Source organism: Melospiza melodia, unplaced genomic scaffold, assembly GCF_035770615.1.
Source record: "Melospiza melodia melodia isolate bMelMel2 unplaced genomic scaffold, bMelMel2.pri scaffold_210, whole genome shotgun sequence".
NCBI classification, from domain to species: Eukaryota; Metazoa; Chordata; class Aves; order Passeriformes; family Passerellidae; genus Melospiza; species Melospiza melodia.
Genome location: NW_026948546.1, coordinates 53647 through 75786, shown reverse-complemented (window position 1 = coordinate 75786; position 22140 = coordinate 53647). Strand labels below are relative to the sequence as shown.

The window sequence follows — 22140 nt, the reverse complement described above, 5'->3', positions numbered from 1 at the left end:
AGACCGCGACCCCAAAACGCCCCAAAAGCGGGGGCGAGGCCACGCCCACCGCGCGGCGGAGCTGTCAATCAAACCAGATTAGGCGAGGCCACGCCTTATATGGGATTATCCTTATATGGAGTGGCCACGCCCCCTCCACGCCTTATATGGGATTATCCTTATATGGAGTGGCCACGCCCCCTCCACGCCTTATATGGGATTATCCTTATATGGAGTGGTCACGCCCCCTCCACGCCTTATATGGGATTATCCTTATATGGAGTGGCCACGCCCCCTCCACGCCTTATATGGGATTATCCTTATATGGAGTGGCCACGCCCCTTTGGTGGTTTGGCCACGCCCCCTCTGATGCGTTCGGGCGTCGCCGCCATGTTGGGTTTGGGCGGAAAGCGGAAGTGACGTCACGGAGAGCGGCTGGGAGGGCGGAAGTGAAGGCGGCGGGAAAAGAGGCGAGAGAGGAACTGGGATGGACTGGGAGGGACTGGGAGGGGATTGGGGGTTACTGGTTTATACTGGGAGGGGATTGAGGGGGACTGGGAGGGACTGGGAGGGGATTGGGGGTTACTGGTTTATACTGGGAGGGGATTGAGGGGGACTGGGAGGGACTGGGAGGGGATTGGGGGTTACTGGTTTATACTGGGAGGGGATTGAGGGGGACTGGGAGGGACTGGGAGGGGATTGGGGGTTACTGGTTTATACTGGGAGGGGATTGAGAGGGACTGGGTTATACTGGGAGGGGATTGGGGGTTACTGGTTTATACTGGGAGGGGATTGAGGGGGACTGGGTTATACTGGGAGGGGTTTGGGGGTTACTGGTTTATACTGGGAGAGGATTGAGGGGGCCTGGGTTATACTGGGAGGGACTGGGAGGGGATTGGGGGTTACTGGTTTATACTGGGAGAGGATTGAGGGGGACTGGTTTATACTGGGAGGGGATTGGGGGTTACTGGTTTATACTGGGAGGGGATTGAGGGGGCCTGGGTTATACTGGGAGGGGTTTGGGGGTTACTGGTTTATACTGGGAGGGGATTGAGAGGGACTGGGTTATACTGGGAGGGGTTTGGGGGTTACTGGTTTATACTGGGAGGGGATTGAGGGGGACTGGTTTATACTGGGAGGGGTTTGGGGGTTACTGGTTTATACTGGGAGGGGATTGAGAGGGACTGGGTTATACTGGGAGGGGTTTGGGGGTTACTGGTTTATACTGGGAGGGACTGGGAGGGGTTTGGGGGTTACTGGTTTATACTGGGAGGGGATTGAGGGGGACTGGGGGTTACTGGTTTATACTGGGAGGGACTGGGAGCACTGGGATTGGTTTCTACTGGGAATACCGGGGGTTACTGGGAGCTCCAGTTTATACTGGTTTATACTGGGAGGGACTGGAAGCCGCCAGGAGATACTGGGATTGCTGGGACTGGTTATACTGGGAGTTACTGGTTATACTGGGAGCACTGGGGTTTGTTATACTGGGGACACTGGGAGCACTGGGACTGGTTATACTGGGAATGCTGGGTTTGTTATACTGGTTTATACTGGGAGCATTGGGACTGGTTATACTGGTTATACTGGGAGCACTGGGGTTTGTTATACTGGTTTATACTGGGAGTTACTGGTTATACTGGGAGCACTGGGACTGGTTATACTGGGAATGCTGGGGTTTGTTATACTGGTTTATACTGGGAGCACTGGCACTGGTTATACTGGTTTATACTGGGAGCACTGGGATATATTTTACTGGTTTATACTGGGAGCACTGGGGTTTGTTATACTGGTTATACTGGGAGCACTGGGATTGGTTATACTGGGAATGCTGGGGTTTGTTATACTGGTTTATACTGGGAGTTACTGGTTATACTGGGAGCACTGGGACTGGTTATACTGGGAGTTACTGGTTATACTGGTTATACTGGGACTGGTTATACTGGGAGCACTGGGGGTTACTGGGAGCACTGGTCCATACTGGTTTATACTGGTCCATACCAGTCCATACTGGTTTATACTGGTCCGTGCTGGTTTATATTGGTCCATACTGGTCCATACCGCTCCATACTGGTTTATACTGGTTCATACTGGTCCATACTGGTTTATACTGGTCCATACTGGTCCATACTGGTTTATACTGGTTCATACTGGTCCATACTGGTCCATACTGGTTTATACTGGTCCATACTGGTTTATACTGGTTCATACTGGTCCATACTGGTCCATACTGGTTTATACTGGTTCATACTGGTTCATACTGGTCCATACTGGTTTATACTGGTCCATACTGGTCCATACTGGTTTATACTGGTTCGTACTGGTCCATACTGGTCCATACTGGTTCATACATCCCAAATTTTGGGGATTTTTTTGGATTTTTGGGGATTTTTGGGGGGGAATTTTTGGGGAATTTTTCGGGATTTTTTGGGAATTTTTGGGGAAAAATTTTTTGGAATTTTTTTTTTTTTTAATTTTTCAGGATTTTGTGGAATTTTTTGGGGGGAATTTTGGGGAATTTTTTTGGAATTTTTGGGAAAGTTTTGGGGGATTTTTGGGTGAATTTTTTGGGGCATTTTTGGGGGGATTTCGGGGAAATTTATTTGGGATTTTTGGGGATTTTTTTGGGAATTGTTTGGGAAATTTTGAGGATTATTTTGGGGAATTTTTTTGAGGAATTTTTGGGGAAAATTTTGGGAATTTTTTGAGGAATTTTTGGGGAAATTTTTGGGAATATTTTAGGGGGAAATTTTTAATTTTTGGGGAATATTTTTGTGAATTTTTTGTGGATTATTTTGGGAATTTTGGGGGAAATTTTGGGATTTTTTGGAATATTTTTGGGAATATTTTGGGAAGTTCTCCTGTTAATTTGAACTCCAAAATTCCAAATTTCATTCCGATTTTCCCCTTTTCCCACAGGAATTTCTCCCCATCCCCGGATTCTTTTGGGACGTTTTCACCCCAAATTTTTGGGGGATTTTTTTTGCAATTTTTTCCTCCATTTTTCTTTCAATTTTTTGGAATTTTTGGGGAATATTTTGAATTTTTGAAGATTTTCCATGACCATCCACAACCTTTACATCTTCGACCGCAGCGGCCGCTGCCTCTTCTACAGCGAATGGCACCGACGGAGGGGGCCCGGAATTCCACAGGAGGAGGTGAAAATTCCAGAAAATTCCACAATTTTGGGAAAATTTGGGAATTTTGGGGCAATTTGGGAACAATTTCAAAATTTAGGAATTTTTGGGGGAATTTTTGGGGGGGATTTCGAGGGGTTTGGGGGCTTTTTTGGGGGATTTATTTGGATTTATTTTCAATTTTTGGGGATTTATTTTGAATTTTTTTGGGGAATTTTTTGGGATTTTTCCGGGATTTTTTTTTTTTTGTGATTTTTTGGGGAATTTTTTTGGAATTTTTGGGGGTTTTTAAAATTTTTCAGCATTTTTTTGTTAATTTTTGGAGTTTTTTGGACATTCTGGAGGAGTTTGGAGAGGATTTTTGGGATTTTTTTCAAATTTTTCTGAGATTTTTTAGGATTTTTTTCCAAGGGATTTTTTGAGATTTTAACGGAATTTTTGGGGAATTTTAAGGAATTTTTCTGAGATTTTTTTTTTTATTTTTCAGAGATTTTTGGGGTTTTTTTTCAGATATTTTTGGGGGATTTTTTAAAGGAATTTTTCTGAGATTTTTGGGTCATTTTTTTAAAGGATTTTTATTTTTTTGAGATTTTTAGGGAATTTTTAAAGAATTTTTCTGAGATTTTTTAGATTTTTAAAGGAATTTTTTGAGGGTGTTTTGGGGTATTTTTTTGGAATTTTTCTGAGATTTTTGGGGGGAACTTTTCAGAATTTTTCTGAGATTTTTTGGTTTTGTTTTTTTTTTGGTTTTTTTTTTTTGGGGGGGGGGGGATTTTTTAAAAAGATTTTTCTGAGATTTTTAGGGAATTTTTAAAGGAATTTTTCCAGAATTTTTCTGAGTTTTTTTGGGGATATTTTTGGGATTTCTTTTGAAGTCTTCGCAGATTTTTTTTTATTATTTTTTTAGGGATTATTTTTCTGGGAATTCCAGGAAATTTTTTGTGGGTTTTTTTTTTTTTGTTTTTTTGGTTTTTTTGGGGTGGGGGGTTTTGGAGAATATTTCAGGAATTTTTTTGGAATTTTTGGGGCCAAAATTCTCTGAAAAATCCCAAAAAAATTCCCCCAAAAAAGCCAAAAATCCCTCTAAAAACCACAAAATTCCTGAAAAATTCCCCAAAGTCCCCAAAATTCCCAATTTTTTCCCTGTTGCAGGAGTTCAAGCTGATGTTTGGGATGCTTTTCTCGCTTCGCTCCTTCGTGGCCAAGATGAGTCCCACGGACATGTATCCAAAAATGCAATTTGGGCAAAACAAAAACCCTAAAAATCCTCCAAAAATTCCCCCAAGAACTCCCCAAAATCCCCCCAATAATCCCCCAAAAATAAAAAAAAAATCTACCCAAAAAATAAGAAAAAAAATCCAAAAAATCCCAAAAAAATTCCCCCAAAAATCCCCCTAAAGTTCCCAAAAAATAAAAAAAAATCCCCAAAAAATCCCCAAAAATAATAAAAAAAATCCCCCAAAAAATAAAAAAACAATCCAAAAAATCAAAAAAAAAAAAGACCCAAAAATTCCCCCAAAAATCCCCCTAAAGTTCCCCCAAAAATGCCAAAAAAATCCCCCAAAAATTCCAAAAAAAAATCCCCCAAAAATCCCCCAAAAATTCCAAAAAAATCCCCTCAAAATTCTCCAAAAATTCCCCCAAAAAATCCCCAAAAATTCCAAAAAAATCCCCCAAAAATTCCCCCAAAATTCAAAAAAAATCCCCCCAAAAATTCCTAAAAATTCCCAAAATTTGGGGCATTTTTGGGGGGGGAATTTTGGGGGATTTTGAAGGAATTCATTTGAAATTTTTGGGATTTTTTTGGGGGGGATATTTTGGGGAGGTTTTGGGGAATTTGGGAAATTTGGGAAATTTTTAAAACTTTTTTGGGATTTTTTGGGGGATTTTTTTGGGGGGATCTTTGGGGAATTTGGGAAATTTTTTAGAATTTTTTGGGAATTTTTGGGGATTTTTTGGGGGGATTTTGGGGGAATTTTTGGCTCCTTTTTTGGGCTTCTTTGGATTTTTTGGGGAGATTTTTTTTTATTTTTTGGGGGATTTTTTTGGGGTTTTTGTGTTCCCCAAATTCCATTTTTGGGGGGAAATTTTGGGGACTATTTGGGGGGAATTATTGGGAGGTTTCGGGGAATGTGGGAAATTTGGGAATATTTTTGGAATTTTTGGGGAACTTTGGGGAGATTTTCAGTGGATTTTGGGGGATTTTTGGTGAATTTTTTTGGAATTTTTGGGGTTTTTTTGGGGGAGTTTTGGGGAGGTTTGAGTGGATTTGGGGAATTTCTGGAGAATTTTGGGGCATTTGGGAACTTTGGGATTTTTTGGGGATTTTTTGCGGAATTTTGAGGATTTTGGGGGAGTTTGGAGGGGATTTGGGGAGATTTGGGAACTTTGGGAAAAATTTTTTAATTTCTGGGGAATTTTGGGAAGATTTGGGGAAATTTTGGAGGGGATTTCGGGGAATTTTTGGGGCATTTTTTGGGGGGAATCTTGGGGAATTTGGGAACTTTGGGAATTTTTTAAGAACTTTTTGGGGGATTTTAGGGGGAATTTTGGAGAATATTTGGGGGCATTTGGGAACCTGGGGAAATATTTTGAATTTTTTTGAATTTCGGGGCGGTTTTGGGGGGGATTTGGGCGGAATTTTGAGGGGATTTGAGGAGATTTTGGGCCCATTTTGGTCAAATTTATTCCGATTTTTGGTCTCTCTGTCCCTGCCCAACCTCTGGGTCCTTTCCCAAGAAAATTCTGGAATTTTTGGGGGAGTTTTGGGGAGGTTTGAGTGGATTTGGGGGATTTTTGGGGGAATTTTTGGGGAATCTTTTTGGAATTTTTGGAGAATTTTGGGGGCATTTGTTGGGGAGGTTTGAGTGGATTTGGGGGATTTTTGGGGGAATTTTTGGGGAATCTTTTTGGAATTTTTGGAGAATTTTGGGGGCATTTGGGAACTTTGGGATTTTTGGGGGGATTTTGGAATTTTAGGGTGGATTTTAAGCGGCTTTTGGGGGATTTTTCCTTATTTTTTTGGGAATTTTTGGGAGGGGGGGGCATTTTGAGGGAATTTCTGGATTTTTGGGAATTTTGGGATATCAGGAAGGATTTGAAAATTTATGGAGATTTTGGGGGGATTTTGGAGGAGATTTGAGAGGAACTTTGGGGAGTTTTGGGGAGGTTTGAGTGGATTTGGGGGATTTTTTTGGGGGAATTTTTGGGGATTTTGGGAGGAATTTTGGGGGATTTTTTGGGGATTGCTTTTATGGATTTTGGGGAATTTTGGGGAGATTTTTGGGGGGATTTTTGGGGCGATCTTTTGGGAATTTTTGGGAATTTTGGGGGATTTTTGGGGGACTTTTTCGGTCATTTCTTTGGGGATTTTTGGGGGGGATTTTTTTTTTATTTTTGGGGGATTTTTAGGGGATTATTGGGGGATTTTGGGGTTTTTTGGGAGGAGTTTTTGGGGTTTTTGTGTTCCCCAAATTCCATTTTTGGGGGAAATTTTGGGGACTATTTGGGGGGAGTTATTGGGAGGTTTCGGGGGATTTGGGAAATTTGGGAATATTTTGGGGGAACTTCGGGGCGATTTCGGGGAGATTTTCAGTGGATTTTGGGGGAATTTTGGTGAATTTTTTTGGAATTTTTTGGGGTTTTTTTTTGAGGGGGGTTATTTGGGCTTTAGAAATTGGGGAATTTTGGGAATTTTGGGGAATTTTTGGGGAATTTCCTTAACATTTCTCGGGCGGGACGGCTTCGTGTCGTTCCACACCAGCCGCTACCGCCTCCATTACCTGGAGACGCCGTCGGGGCTGCGCCTGGCGCTCAACACCGACCTGGGCGTGCCCAGCGCCCGCGAGGCCCTGCAGCACATCTACGGCAACGTGAGGGTTAAATTTCCATGGATTCCACCAAAAAATGGGGTGAAAGGGGGGCTGGGGCAAAAAAAACGGGGCTTGGGGCAAAAAAAACGGGGTTTGGGGCAAAAAAAATGGGTTTTTACGGCGTTTTTTCGTGAAAAAATGGGGGTTTTCGTGAAATAATTTGAATTTTTCTCGCTAAAAAAATGGGGTTCTTCCCAAATAATTTGGTTTTTTGATTTGATTTTTTTTCACTAAATTTGATTTTTTTTCACTAAATAATGGGGTTTTCATGGGGTTTCCCCACTAAATAATGGGGTTCGGAGTGAAAAAATGGGATTTAAAAAAAAAAAAAAAAAATGAGGGTTGGTGCAAAAAAAAAATGGGGTTTTTAAGGCATTTTTTTTCAGGAAAAAATGGGGGTTTTCCTGGAATATTTTGCCTTTTTTTTTTGCCAAAAAACGGGATTTTTTTCCCAATTTTTTCCTTAAAAAATGGGATTTTTCCTGAAATAATTTGATTTTTTTTTTTCCCCTAAGATAAAGGAGTTTAAGTGGGGTTTGTAAGGAAATCGTGGTGGGGTTTTTTTCCCCCAAAAAGAATCTACGGCAGCGTGAGGGTTAAATTTCCATGGATTCCACCAAAAAATGGGGCGAAAGGGGGGCTGGGGCAAAAAAAAATGGGGTTTGGGGCAAAAAAAATGGGGTTTTTACGGCGTTTTTTGGCGAAAAAATGGGATTTTTCCTGAAATAATTGGAATTTTTTCCCCAAAAATGCGATAATTTGAATTTTTAAATAAAATAATGGGGTTTGGAAAGAAAAAAAATGGGATTTTTCATGAAATAATTTGAATTCTTTTCATTAAAAAATGAGATTTTTCCCCAAATAGTTTGACTTTTTTCAGGAAAAACGGGGTTTGTAACAAAAAAATGGAGATTTAGCGGGGTTGATCGTTTTAAAAATGGGATTTTTCCTGAAATAATTGGAATTTTTTCCCAAAATAAGGCGATTTCCCCCAGATTTTTCGTGGGGTTTTCCCCTAAAAAAATTGTTTGTTTTTTTTTTCTCAAAATAATGGGATTTTTATCAGATATTCCCCCCTTTTTCCCTAAAAAACGCGATTTTTTTTCTCAAAACAATGGGATTTTTATCGGATTTTCCCCTCCCTAAAAATGAGATTTTTTTTTCAACAAATTCACGGGATTTTCATGGGGTTTTTCCCCCCAAAAAAATAGGATTTTCCCCCAAATTCGTGGGATTTTCATGGGGTTTTTCCGTAAAAAATCAGATTTTCCCAAAAAAAAAAGAGATTTTCGTGGGATTTTCGGGGTTTTTCCCCAAAATTTCGGGATTTCGCCCCAAATTGAAGGGATATTTTTATTTTTTTTGCAGCTTTTTGTGGAGCTGGTGGTGAAGAATCCGCTGTGCCCCCCCGGGCCCCCATCCAGAGCCTCCTGTTCCGGCAGCGCCTCGACGCCTTCGTGCGCAGCCTGCCCTACTTCGGGCCCCGGAACCCCAACAACTGAGCCCAGATCGGGGAAATCCGCCCAAAAATGGGATCGGCCACCCCAAAAACCCCAAAATTGGGATCGGCGACCCCAAAAACCCCAAAAATGGGATCAGTGACCCCAAAATTGGGATCAGCATCCCCAAAACCCCAAAAAATGGGATCAGTGACCCCAAAAACCCCAAAATTGGGATCGGCAACCCCAAAAACACCAAAAATGGGATCAGTGACCCCAAAAACCCCAAAAATGGGATCAGTGACCCCAAAAACACCAAAATGGGACCAGCATCCCCAAAACCCCAAAAATGGGATCGGTGACCCCAAAAATGGGATCGGTGACCCCAAAAATGGGATTGGTGACCCCAAAAACCCAAAATTGGGATCAGCGACCCAAAAACCCCAAAAATCCCCAAATAAAACCCAAAATCCCAATTCAGCAGAGCCTCGGTTCCTTCTTTGGGCCCCGAAATGCCAAAAATCGACCCCAAATCCCAAACATTGACCCCAGAATGGCGAAGAACAACCCCAAAATCGGGATCAGCCACCCCAAAAACCCAATAATTGACCCAAATCCCAATAACTTACCCCAAAAATCCCCAAAAATTTGTCCCAAAATCTGAAAAATTGACCCCAAAAATGGGATCAGCGGCCCCAAAAACCCCAAAATTGGGATCAGTGACCCCAAAATTGGGATCAGCCACCCCAAAAACCCCAAAAATCCCCAAATAAAACCCAAAATCCCGAATTCAGCAGAGCTTCGGTTCCTTCTTTGGGCCCCGAAATGCCAAAAATTGACCCCAAATCCCAGTAATTGACCCCAAAAATCCCCCAAAAATTGTCCCAAAATCCTAAAAATTGACCCCAAGATCTCAAAATTTGACCCCATAACCTGACCCCAAAATTGACCCCAAAATCCCAAAATTGACCCCAAAACGGCGAAAAACAACCCCAAAATTGGGATCAGCGACCCCAAAAACCCCAAAAATCCCCAAATAAAACCCAAAACCCCAAATTCAGCAGAGCCTCGGTTCCTTCTTTGAGCCCCAAAATGCCAAAAATTGACCCCAAAATCCCAAAATTGACCCCAAAACGGCGAAAAACGACCCCAAAATCGGGATCAGTCACCCCAAAATCCCAATAATTGACCACAAATCCCAATAACTTACCCCAAAAATCCCCAAAAATTTGTCCCAAAATCCGAAAAGTTGACCCCAAAAATGGGGATCAGTGACCCCAAAAACCCCAAAAAATGGGATCAGCGACCCCAAAAACCCCAAAATTGGGATCGGCGACCCCAAAAACCCCAAAAATCCCCAAATAAAACCCAAAATCCCGAATTCAGCAGAGCCTCGGTTCCTTCTTTGGGCCCTCAAACCGGGGTCCCAGTCCCTCCCAGTTTGTCCCAGTCCATCCCAGTCCCTCCCAGTTTGTCCCAGTTTGTCCCAGTCCACCCCAGTTTGTCCCAGTCCATCCCAGTCCCTCCCAGTTTGTCCCAGTTTGTCCCAGTCCACCCCAGTTTGTCCCAGTCCATCCCAGTCCCTCCCAGTTTGTCCCAGTCCATCCCAGTCCCTCCCAGTTTGTCCCAGTCCATCCCAGTCCATCCCAGTTTGTCCCAGTCCCATCCCAGTTTGTCCCAGTTTGTCCCAGTCCCTCCCAGTCCATCCCAGTCCCTCCCAGTCCATCCCTGGCTGTGTCTTACCTCTGCCCAGTACAGACCAGTACAGACCAGTACAAACCAGTACACACCAGTACACACCAGTGCCGCTTCACCAACACCTTTATTGACACCAGTAACGCTCCAGTATAAACCAGTACAGACCAGTAACAGCTCCCAGTATAAACCAGTACAGACCAGTGACAGCTCCCAGTATAAACCAGTAACAGCTCCCAGTATATAACAACATTCCCAGTATAAACCAGTACAGACCACTAACAGCTCCCAGTATAAACCAGTAACAGCTCCCACTATAAACCAGTACAGACCACTAACAGCTCCCAGTATAAACCAGTAACAGCTCCCAGTATAAACCAGTACAGACCAGTAACAGCTCCCAGTATAAACCAGTAACAGCTCCCAGTATAAACCAGTACAGACCAGTAACAGCTCCCAGTATAAACCAGTAACAGCTCCCAGTATAAACCAGTAACAGCTCCCAGTATAAACCAGTACAGACCAGTAACGGCTCCCAGTATAAACCAGTAACAGCTCCCAGTATAAACCAGTAACAGCTCCCAGTATAAACCAGTACAGACCAGTAACGGCTCCCAGTATAAACCAGTACAGGCCAGTAACAGCTCCCAGTATAACCCAGTAACAGCTCCCAGTATAAACCAGTACAGACCAGTAACGGTTCCCAGTATAACCCAGTAACAGCTCCCAGTATATAACAACATTCCCAGTATAAACCAGTACAGACCAGTAACGGTTCCCAGTACATAACAACATTCCCAGTACAGACCAGTACAGACCAGTGACAGCTCCCAGTATAAACCAGTACAGGCCAGTAACAGCTCCCAGTATAAACCAGTAACAGCTCCCAGTATAACCCAGTAACAGCTCCCAGTATAAACCAGTACAGACCAGTGACAGCTCCCAGTATAAACCAGTAACAGCTCCCAGTATAAACCAGTACAGACCAGTACAAACCAGTACAAACCAGTACGCACCAGTACACACCAGTACAGCCCAGTACAGCCCAGTACAGACCAGTACACACCAGTACACACCAGTACAGCCCAGTACACACCAGTACACACCAGTACAGACCAGTACACACCAGTACAAACCAGTACACACCAGTACAAACCAGTACAGACCAGTACACACCAGTACAGACCAGTACAGACCAGTACACACCAGTACAAACCAGTACGAACCAGTACACACCAGTACAGCCCAGTACAGACCAGTACACACCAGTACAAACCAGTACAAACCAGTACAAACCAGTACAGACCAGTACACACCAGTGCCGTACTGGGCACGTCACGGTTCCATCGCCGTTCTCCATCCTGGGGGAACTTTGGGGAATTTTGGGGAAATTTTGGGGGAATTTTTGGGAATTTTGGGGGAATTTTTGGGGTGGATTTTGGGGAAATTTTGGGGAATTTTTGGGAAAATTTTGGGGGAATTTTTGGGAATTTTTGGGGAATTTTGGGGAATTTTTGGGGAAATTTGGGGGATTTTTGGGGAATTTTTGGGATATTTTTGGGATATTTTTGGGATATTTTGGGATATTTTTGGGGTGATTTTGGGCTGTTTTGGTGTCTCTCAGATGGCCACGGAGTTCTCGATGCCCTCGGGGTCCAGGTAGGGGTAGGGATATTTTGGGGTGAATTTTGGGATATTTTTGGGATATTTTTGAGCTGTTTTTTGGGATATTTTTGGGGTGTATTTTTGGTATATTTTTGGGATATCTTTGGGGGTGATTTTGGGATATTTTGGGGTATTTTTGGGGTGAATTTTGGACATTTTTGGGATATCTCAGATGGCCACGGAGTTCTCGATGCCCTCGGGGTCCAGGTAGGGGTAGGGATATTTTGGGGATATTTTTGGGGGTGATTTTGGGATATTTTTGAGCTGTTTTTTGGGATATTTTTGGGGATATTTTTGAGCTGTTTTTTGGGATATTTTTGGGGTGAATTTTGGACATTTTTGGTGTCTCTCAGATGGCCACGGAGTTCTCGATGCCCTCGGGGTCCAGGTAGGGGTAGGGATATTTTGGGGTGATTTTGGGATATTTTTGGGATATTTTTGAGCTGTTTTTTGGGATATTTTTGGGGATATTTTTGAGCTGTTTTTTGGGATATTTTGGGGTGTATTTTTGGCTAATTTTGGGATATTTTTGGGGTGATTTTGGACATTTTTGGTGTCTCTCAGATGGCCACGGAGTTCTCGATGCCCTCGGGGTCCAGGTAGGGGTAGGGTCTCTCCAGGGCCGCGTTCCGGGCCCGGATCCCGCGGGAGATTCGGCGCAGGCGGCGCCGGAAGCGCCGGATCCGGGCCCGGGGGGCGCCCTCGGTGAAGTGACGGTCGGGGTAACGGCCCAGGGGGCGCTGGGGGCAAATGGGACAAACTGGTGTGAACTGGGAGGGACTGGGATGGACTGGGATGGACTGGGATGGACTGGGAGGGACTGGGAGGGACTGGGATGGAACTGGGAGGGACTGGGAGGGACTGGGAGGGACTGGGATGGACTGGGATGGACTGGGATGGAACTGGGAGGGACTGGGAGGGACTGGGATGGACTGGGATAGACTGGGAGGGACTGGGAGGGACTGGGAGGGAACTGGGATGGACTGGGAGGGACTGGGATATACTGGGATGGACTGGGAGGGACTGGGAGGGACTGGGATATACTGGGATGGACTGGGAGGGACTGGGATGGACTGGGATGGACTGGGAGGACTGGGAGGGAACTGGGATGGACTGGGAGGGACTGGGAGGGACTGGGATAGACAAACTGGGGTTACTGGGATGGACTGGGATGAACTGGGAGGGACTGGGATGGACTGGGATGGACTGGGAGGGACTGGGAGGGACTGGGAGGGACTGGGACAAACTGGTGTGAACTGGGGTGAACTGGGATGGACTGGGAGCACTGGGAGCACTGGGGTCACGGCCCAAGGGGCGCTGCAGAGAGAATTTGGGGAGGGGTCTCAGGGCTTTGGGTGGGTTTGGGTGGGTTTGGGTCAGTTTTGGGTTGGTTTGGGTCGGTTTAGGGTCGGTTTTGGGTGGATTTGGGTCAGTTTTGGGTGCATTATTTGGGATTTTTTGGGGTTTTTTGGGGTTTTTTCTGGGTTATTTTGGGGAGGGGTCTCAGGGCCCGGGTTCCCAATTTGGGGAGGGGTCTCACCATGTCCATGGGCTCGTTCCTGAGCACCCAGAGCACGGCCAGCACCGTGGCCGAGGTGTTCATGGCCGGCAGAGCCTCCAGGAACTCGCGCTCGCTCAGGGCGGCCTTGGACTGGGGAGGGGGCGCCCGCATGGCGGCCGGGGCGTTGGGGGGGAAGGCCGAGAGCTCAAACTGCCCAAAACGGGAAAAGAGACCCAAAATCACACTCGGGGACCCCGAAATCGGAGTCGGGGACCCCGAAAATGGGGAGAGAGACCCCGAAAATGGGGAGAGGGACCCCGAAAATGGGAAAAGAGACCCCAAAAATGGGGGAGAGAGACCCCAATGTCAGAGAGATCAAAGTGACCAAAAATGGGAAAAGAGACGCAAAATCAGAGTCGGGGACCCCAAAATCGGAGTCGGGGACCCCGAAAATGGGGAGAGGGACCCCGATGTCAGTGGTCACTGTGGTCACTCTCAGTGGTCAGTGGTCAGTGCAATGGTCACTCTGGGGGGTCAGCGGTCACTCTGGTCAGTGGTCACTGGGTGGTCAGGGGTCAGGGGTCAGGGGTCAGTGGTCACTCTGGCCACTCTGGTCACTCTGGGGGGTCAGTGGTCACTGGGTGGTCAGTGGTCAGTGGTCAGTGGTCACTGTGGTCAGTGGTCACTCAGGTCAGTGGTCACTGTGGTCAGTGGTCACTCAGGGTGGTCAGTGGTCACTGTGGTCAGTGTGTGGTCACTCTGAGGGGTCAGTGGTCACTCAGGTCAGTGGTCACTCAGGGTGGTCAGTGGTCACTCAGGTCAGTGGTCACTCACCTGGCCGCTGTTGGTGGCCGCGTGGTGCGCCGAGCAGGTGTAGATCACGGTGGGTCAGTGGTCAGTGTGAGGGGTCAGTGGTCACTCAGGGTGGTCAGTGGTCACTCAGGTCAGTGGTCAGTGGTCACTCAGGGTGGTCAGTGGTCACTCAGGGTGGTCAGTGGTCACTGTGGTCAGTGTGTGGTCACTCTGAGGGGTCAGTGGTCACTCAGGGTGGTCAGTGGTCACTCAGGGTGGTCAGTGGTCACTCAGGTCAGTGGTCACTCAGGTCAGTGGTCACTCACCTGGCCGCTGTTGGTGGCCGCGTGGTGCGCTGACCAGGTGTAGATCACGGTGGGTCAGTGGTCAGTGTGGTCAGTGGTCACTCAGGTCAGTGGTCAGTGGTCAGTGGTCACTCTGAGGGGTCAGTGGTCACTCAGGTCAGTGGTCAGTGGTCAGTGGTCACTGTGGTCACTCACCTGGCCGCTGTTGGTGGCCGCGTGGTGCGCCGAGCAGGTGTAGATCACGCTGGGTCAGTGGTCACTGTGGTCAGTGTGTGGTCACTCTGAGGGGTCAGTGGTCACTCTGGGTGGTCAGTGGTCAGTGGTCAGTGGTCACTGTGGTCAGTGGTCACTCAGGTCAGTGGTCACTCACCTGGCCGCTGTTGGTGGCCGCGTGGTGTGCAGAGCAGGTGTAGATCACGGTGGGTCAGTGGTCAGTGTGGTCAGTGTGTGGTCACTCTGAGGGGTCAGTGGTCACTCAGGTGGTCAGTGGTCACTCAGGTCAGTGGTCAGTGGTCAGTGGTCACTGTGGTCAGTGTGTGGTCACTGTGGTCACTCACCTGGCCGCTGTTGGTGGCCGCGTGGTGCGCAGAGCAGGTGTAGATCACGGTGGGTCAGTGGTCAGTGTGAGGGGTCAGTGGTCACTGTGGTCACTCTGGGTGGTCAGTGGTCACTGTGGTCACTCAGGTCAGTGTGTGGTCACTGTGGTCAGTGGTCACTCAGGTCAGTGGTCACTCAGGGTGGTCAGTGGTCACTCTGGTCACTCACCTGGCCGCTGTTGGTGGCCGCGTGGTGCGCAGAGCAGGTGTAGATCACGGTGGGTCAGTGGTCACTGTGGTCAGTGTGTGGTCACTCTGGGGGGTCAGTGGTCAGTGTGAGGGGTCAGTGGTCACTGTGGTCAGTGGTCAGTGGTCAGTGGTCACTCAGGGTGGTCAGTGGTCACTCAGGGTGGTCAGTGGTCACTCTCACCTGGCCGCTGTTGGTGGCCGCGTGGTGCGCCGAGCAGGTGTAGATCACGGTGGGTCAGTGGTCACTGTGGTCAGTGTGTGGTCACTCAGTGTGGTCAGTGGTCAGTGGTCACTCAGGTCAGTGGTCACTCAGGGTGGTCAGTGGTCAGTGTGGTCAGTGGTCACTCACCTGGCCGCTGTTGGTGGCCGCGTGGTGCGCCGAGCAGGTGTAGATCACGGTGGGTCAGTGGTCAGTGTGAGGGGTCAGTGGTCACTGTGGTCACTCTGGGTGGTCAGTGGTCACTGTGGTCACTCAGGTCAGTGTGTGGTCACTGTGGTCAGTGGTCACTCAGGTCAGTGGTCACTCAGGGTGGTCAGTGGTCACTCAGGTCAGTGGTCAGTGGTCAGTGGTCAGTGGTCACTCAGGTCAGTGGTCAGTGGTCACTGTGGTCACTCTGGGTGGTCACTCAGGTCAGTGGTCAGTGGTCAGTGGTCACTCAGGGCGGTCAGTGGTCACTCACCTGGCCGCTGTTGGTGGCCGCGTGGTGTGCAGAGCAGGTGTAGATCACGGTGGTGACGAAGGTGACGAGGCCGCGCACGGAGTCCAGGCGGGAGGGCACACCTGGCACGGGCACACCCGGGCTCACCTGTGCCCACCTGTGCCCACCTGTGCCCACCTCAGGGGTCACCTGTGCCCACCTGAGCTCACCTGAGGAGCCACCTGTGCCCAGCTGTGCCCACCTGAGGTGCCCCCCGTGCCCACCTGTGCCCATCTAAACCCACCTGAACTCACCTGAACCCACCTGGGGTGCCACCTGTGCCCACCTGAGCCCACCTGAACCCACCTGTGCCCATTTAAGCCCACCTGTGCCCACCTGTGCCCACCTGAGGTGCCCCCTGTGCCCATCTAAACCCACCTGTGCCCACCCGTGCCCACCTGAGCCCATCTAAACCCACCTGAGGTGCCCCCTGTGCCCACCTGAGCCCACCTGTGCCCCCCCGAGGTGCCCCCCGTGCCCACCTAAACCCACCTGTGCCCACCTGAGCCCACCTGTGCTCACCTGAGGTGCCCCCCGTGCCCACCCGAGGTGCCCCCCGTGCCCATCTAAACCCACCTGTGCCCACCTGTGCCCACCTGAGCCCACCTGAGCCCACCTGAGCAAACCTGTGCCCATCTAAACCCACCTGAGGTGCCCCCCGTGCCCACCTGAGATGTCACCTGTGCCCACCTGAACCCACCTGTGCCCACCTGAGGTGCCCCCCGTGCCCACCCGTGCCCATCTAAACCCACCTGTGCCCACCTCAGGGGTCACCTGTGCCCAGCTGTGCCCACCTGAGGTGCCCCCTGTGCCCACCTGTGCCCATCTAAACCCACCTGTGCCCACCTGAACCCACCTGTGCCCACCTGTGCCCATCTAAACCCACCTGTGCCCACCTGAACCCACCTGTGCCCACCTGAGGTGCCCCCCGTGCCCACCTGTGCCCATCTAAACCCACTTGAGCCCACCTGAACCCACCTGTGCCCACCTGAGGTGCCCACCTGTGCCCACCCGTGCCCATCTAAACCCACCTGTGCCCATCTAAACCCACCTGTGCCCACCTGAGGTGCCCACCTGTGCCCAGCTGTGCCCACCTGAGGTGCCCCCCGTGCCCACCTGTGCCCATCTAAACCCACTTGAGCCCACCTGAACCCACCTGTGCCCACCTGAGCCCACCTGTGCCCACCTGAGGTGCCACCTGAGCCCACCCGAGGTGCCCCCCGTGCCCAGCTGAACCCACCTGAGGTGCCACCTGTGCCCACCTGAGCCCACCTGTGCCCCCCCGAGGTGCCCCCGTGCCCACCTGAGATGTCACCTGTGCCCACCTGAGCCCACCTGTGCCCACCTGAGCCCACCTGTGCCCCCCCGAGGTGCCCCCGTGCCCACCTGAGCTCCTCCTGCCCAGGAAGCCCCTGGTGAAGATTTCGCCCACCCAGGCCTGGAGCTCGGGGTCCTGCTGGACGTCGGCGTCACAGCGATAGTACAGGGACACGATGGAGGTGACAAACCTGGGGACACCATGGGGACACTGAGGGGACACCTTGGGGACATTGGGGACAGTGGGGACATTGGGGACAGTGGGGACATTGGGGACAGTGGGGACATTGGGGACATCAATGGGCACGTTGGGGACATTGGGGTCCTGCTGGACGTCGGCGTCACATCGGTAATAGAGGGACACGATGGAGGTGACAAACCTGGGGACATTGGGGACACTGGGGACATTGGGGACATTGGGGGGATTTGGGGACACCTTAAGGACACTGGGGGACACCTTGAGGACACCTTGAGGACATTGGGGGACATCACTGGGGACACCTTGGGGACGCTTGGGGACATTGGGGACATTGGGGTCCTGCTGGACATCGGCGTCACAGCGATAGTAGAGGGACACGATGGAGGTGACAAACCTGGAGACACAAAGGGGACACCTTGGGGACATCAATGGGGACATTGGGGACACCTTGGGGACACTGGGGACCTTGGGGACATTGGGGACAGTGGGGTCCTGCTGGACATGGGCGTCACAGCGATGGTACAGGGACACGATGGAGGTGACAAACCTGGGGACACCATGGGGACATTGGGGACAGTGGGGGACATTGGGGACACTGGGGGGATTGGGGACATTGGGGTCCTGCTGGACATCGGCGTCACATCGATAGTACAGGGACACGATGGAGGTGACAAACCTGGGGACATCGGGGACATTGGGGACACCTTGGGGACACTGGGGACATTGGGGACATCAATGGGGACATTGGGGACGTTGGGGACATTGGGGACATTGGGGACAGTGGGGACATTGGGGACATTGGAGACATTGGGGTCCTGCTGGACGTCGGCGTCACAGCGATGGTACAGGGACACGATGGAGGTGACAAACCTGGGGACAGCAGGGGACATTGGGGACATTGGGGACACTGGGGACAGTGGGGACATCAGGAACACTGGGGACAGTGGGGACATTGGGGTCCTGCTGGACGTCGGCGTCACAGCGATAGTACAGGGACACGATGGAGGTGACAAACCTGGGGACACGATGGGGACAGTGGGGACACCTTGGGGACATTGGGGACATTGGGGACACCTTGGGGACAGTGGGGACATTGGGGACAGTGGGGACACCTTGGGGACACCTTGGGGACATTGGGGACATTGGGGACACCTTGGGGACACCTTGGGGACATTGGGGACATTGGGGACATTGGGGATGTTGGGGACATTGGGGACACTGGGGGGATTGGGGACATCAATGGGGACATTGGGGGGACATTGGGGACATCAGGAACACTGGGGACATTGGGGACGTTGGGATCCTGCTGGACATCGGCGTCACAGCGATAGTACAGGGACACGATGGAGGTGACAAACCTGGGGACACCATGGGGACAGTGGGGACATTGGGGACACCTTGGGGACCTTGGGGACATTGGGGACAGTGGGGACACTAGGGGGATTGGGGACATTGGGGACATCAATGGGGACATTGGGGACACCTTGGGGACATTGGGGACATTGGGGACAGTGGGGGGATTTGGGGACACCTTGGGGACATTGGGGACATCAATGGGGACGTTGGGGACATTGGGGTCCTGCTGGACATGGGCGTCACATGGGTGATAGAGGGACACGGTGGAGGTGACAAACCTGGGGACAGCAGGGGGGACAGTGGGGACACTGAGAGGACACTGAGGACGTTAATGGGGGCATTGAGGACATTGGGGAACATTGGAGATATTGGGGTGACATTGGGGTGACACTGAGGGGACACTGAGGTGGCACTGTGGGTGTCCCCACCTGCGGATGGCCCGCCACACCCGGGTGACCTGGGGACACTGGGGACACTGAGGGACACTGGTGACACTGAGGGGACACTGAGGGGACATCGAAGGGACATTGGGAACATTGGGGACACTGGGGACATTGGTGACACCAGGGGTGTGTCCCCACCTGCGGATGGCCCGCCACACCCGGGTGGCCTTAGGGACACTGGGGAGACACTGGGGGGACACTGAGGGGACACTGAGGGGACATTGGGGACACTGGTGACATTAATGGGGACACTGGGGGGACATTGGGGACACTGACAACATTAATGGGGACATTGGGGAGACACTGAGGGGACACTGAGGGAACATTGGGGACACTGGGGACATTGGGGACATTAATGGGGGCATTGAGGACATTTTGGGGACATTGGGGTGACACCGGGGGTGTGTCCCCACCTGCGGATGGCCCGCCACACCTGGGTGACCTGGGGACACTGGGGACACTGAAGGGACACTGAGGGGACACTGAGGGGACATTGGGGACACTGGGAGGACATTGGGGACACTGGGGTGACCCTGAGGGGACATTGGTGACACTGAGGACATTGAGGTGACACTGAGGTGACCCTGTGGCTGTCCCCACCTGCGGATGGCCCGCCACACCCGGGTGACCTTAGGGACACTGGGGACACTGAGGGGACACTGGGGGGACATTGGTGACACTGAGGGGACATTGGGGACACTGAGGGGACACTGAGGGGACATTGGTGACACTGAGGTGACACTGGGGTGACACCAGGGGTGTGTCTCCACCTGCGGATGGCCCGCCACACGCGGGTGGCCTTAGGGACACTGAGGGGACATTGGGGACACTGAGGTGACACTGAGGGGACACTGAGGGGACACTGAGGGGACACTGGGGACACTGAGGGGACATTGAGGGGACATTGGTGACACTGAGGTGACCCTGGGGGTGTGTCCCCACCTGCGGATGGCCCGCCACACCTGGGTGACCTGGGGACACTGAGGGGACACTGAGGGGACACTGAGGGGACATTGGTGACCCTGTGGGTGTCCCCACCTGCGGATGGCCCGCCACACCCGGGTGACCTTAGGGACACTGGGGACATTGGGGGGACACTGAGGGGACACTGAGGGACATTGGTGACCCTGTGGGTGTCCCCACCTGCGGATGGCCCGCCACACCTGGGTGACCTGGGGACACTGAGGGGACACTGAGGACATTGGGGGGACACTGAGGGGACACTGAGGACATTGGGGGGACACTGGGGACACTGAGGTGACACTGAGGTGACACTGAGGGGACATTGGGGACACTGAGGTGACACTGAGGGGACATTGGTGACACTGAGGTGACCCTGGGGGTGTGTCCCCACCGGCGGATGGCCCGCCACACCTGGGTGACCTTAGGGACACTGGGGACACTGAGGTGACACTGAGGTGACACTGAGGGGACATTGGGGACACTGAGGGGACACTGAGGGGACATTGGTGACACTGAGGTGACCCTGGGTGTGTCCCCACCTGCGGATGGCCCGCCACACCTGGGTGACCTGGGGACATTGGGGACACTGAGGGGACACTGAGGGGACATTGGGAACACTGGGGACACTGGGGACACTGAGGGGACACTGGGGACACTGAGGTGACACTGAGGGGACACTGAGGGGACACTGGGGACACTGAGGTGACACTGAGGGGACATTGGTGACACTGAGGTGACCCTGGGGGTGTCCCCACCTGCGGATGGCCCGCCACACGCGGGTGGCGTCGCTGCCGAAGTGGTGCCCCCTGGTGGCCGCCACGCCGCGGTGCCGCAGGTCCCGCGGCAGCACCAGCGAGCGCCAGCGCAGCGCCCGCAGCCCCCGCGCCACCAGCGCCAGCAGCCCGCGCCGGCCCAGCGCCACCGCCTGGGGACACCGAGGGGACATTGGGGACATCGTGGGGACATCGGGGGGACACCAAAGTCCCGCAAAAATCCCGAAATTCCAGCCCAAAATTCGGTAATTCCACCCCAAAATCCCCCAATTCTACCCCAAATCCCGCCCCACCGGCGCCAGCAGCCCGCGCCGGCCCAGCGCCACCGCCTGGGGACACCGAGGGGACATCGTGGGGACATCGTGGGGACATCGGGGGGACACCAAAGTCCCGCAAAAATCCCGAAATTCCAGCCCAAAATTCGGTAATTCTACCCCAAAATTCGGTAATTCTACCCCAAATCCCGCCCCACCGGCGCCAGCAGCCCGCGCCGGCCCAGCGCCACCGCCTGGGGACACCGGGGACACTGAGGGGACATCGTGGGGACATCGGGGGGACACCAAAGTCCCGCAAAAATCCCGAAATTCCAGCCCAAAATCCCGAAATTCCAGCCCAAAATCCCGCGATTCCAGCCCCAAATCCCGCCCCACCGGTGCCAGCAGGCCCCGCCCACCCAGCGCCACCGCCTGGGGACACTGAGGGGACATTGGGGACACTGAGGGGACATCGGGGGGACATCGTGGGGACATCGGGGGGACACCAAAGTCCCGCAAAAATCCCGAAATTCCAGCCCAAAATTCGGTAATTCTACCCCAAAATTCGGTAATTCTACCCCAAATCCCGCCCCACCGGCGCCAGCAGCCCGCGCCGGCCCAGCGTCACCGCCTGGGGACACTGAGGGGACATCGTGGGGACATCGGGGGGACACCAAAGTCCCGCAAAAATCCCGAAATTCCAGCCCAAAATCCCGAAATTCAGCCCAAAATCCCGAAATTCCAGCCCAAAATCCCGAAATTCCAGCCCAAAATCCCGAAATTCCAGCCCAAAATCCCGAAATTCTACCCCAAATCCCGCCCCACCGGCGCCAGCAGCCCGCGCCGGCCCAGCGCCACCGCCTGGGGACACCGGGGACACTGAGGGGACATCGTGGGGACATCGTGGGGACATCGGGGGGACACCAAAGTCCCGCAAAAATCCCGAAATTCCTGCCCAAAATACCGA

The 22140-nt window shown here is 51.5% G+C and overlaps 2 protein-coding genes across 2 annotated transcripts; one reads left to right on the top strand and one right to left on the bottom strand.

The window, feature by feature from the left end:
* Window positions 1-2576: 2576 nt before the first annotated feature.
* Window positions 2577-8584, top strand: LOC134433595 (trafficking protein particle complex subunit 1-like). The gene is given in 5 exon segments (XM_063182412.1): window positions 2577-3137; window positions 4269-4340; window positions 6851-6988; window positions 8357-8399; window positions 8402-8584. Coding segments are annotated over 5 exon segments (441 nt in total). The 5' UTR covers window positions 2577-3038; the 3' UTR covers window positions 8491-8584.
* A 3760-nt stretch (window positions 8585-12344) lies between these two features.
* Window positions 12345-21825, bottom strand: LOC134433594 (hydroperoxide isomerase ALOXE3-like). Its single transcript, XM_063182411.1, has 8 exons — window positions 21769-21825; window positions 21570-21614; window positions 21392-21445; window positions 20902-21071; window positions 17255-17376; window positions 15851-15951; window positions 13328-13498; window positions 12345-12527 (listed from the first exon to the last, which is right to left on the bottom strand). The coding sequence occupies exons 1-8, from the start codon at window positions 21823-21825 to the stop codon at window positions 12348-12350; spliced, it is 900 nt and encodes a 299-aa protein (XP_063038481.1). The 3' UTR covers window positions 12345-12347.
* Between the last annotated feature and the right edge of the window lie 315 nt (window positions 21826-22140).

Coding starts and splice junctions, on each gene's coding strand:
- LOC134433594 (XM_063182411.1), bottom strand. CDS start 21,825: ATGTCCCCTCAGTGTCCCCAGGCGGTGACGCTGGGCCGGCGCGGGCTG. Junction 21,446..21,569: donor GGCGGGGCCTGCTGGCACCG/GTGGGGCGGGAT, acceptor ATGTCCCCTCAG/TGTCCCCGGTGTCCCCAGGC. Junction 13,499..15,850: donor CGGCCACCAACAGCGGCCAG/GTGAGTGACCAC, acceptor CGTTTTGGGCAG/TTTGAGCTCTCGGCCTTCCC.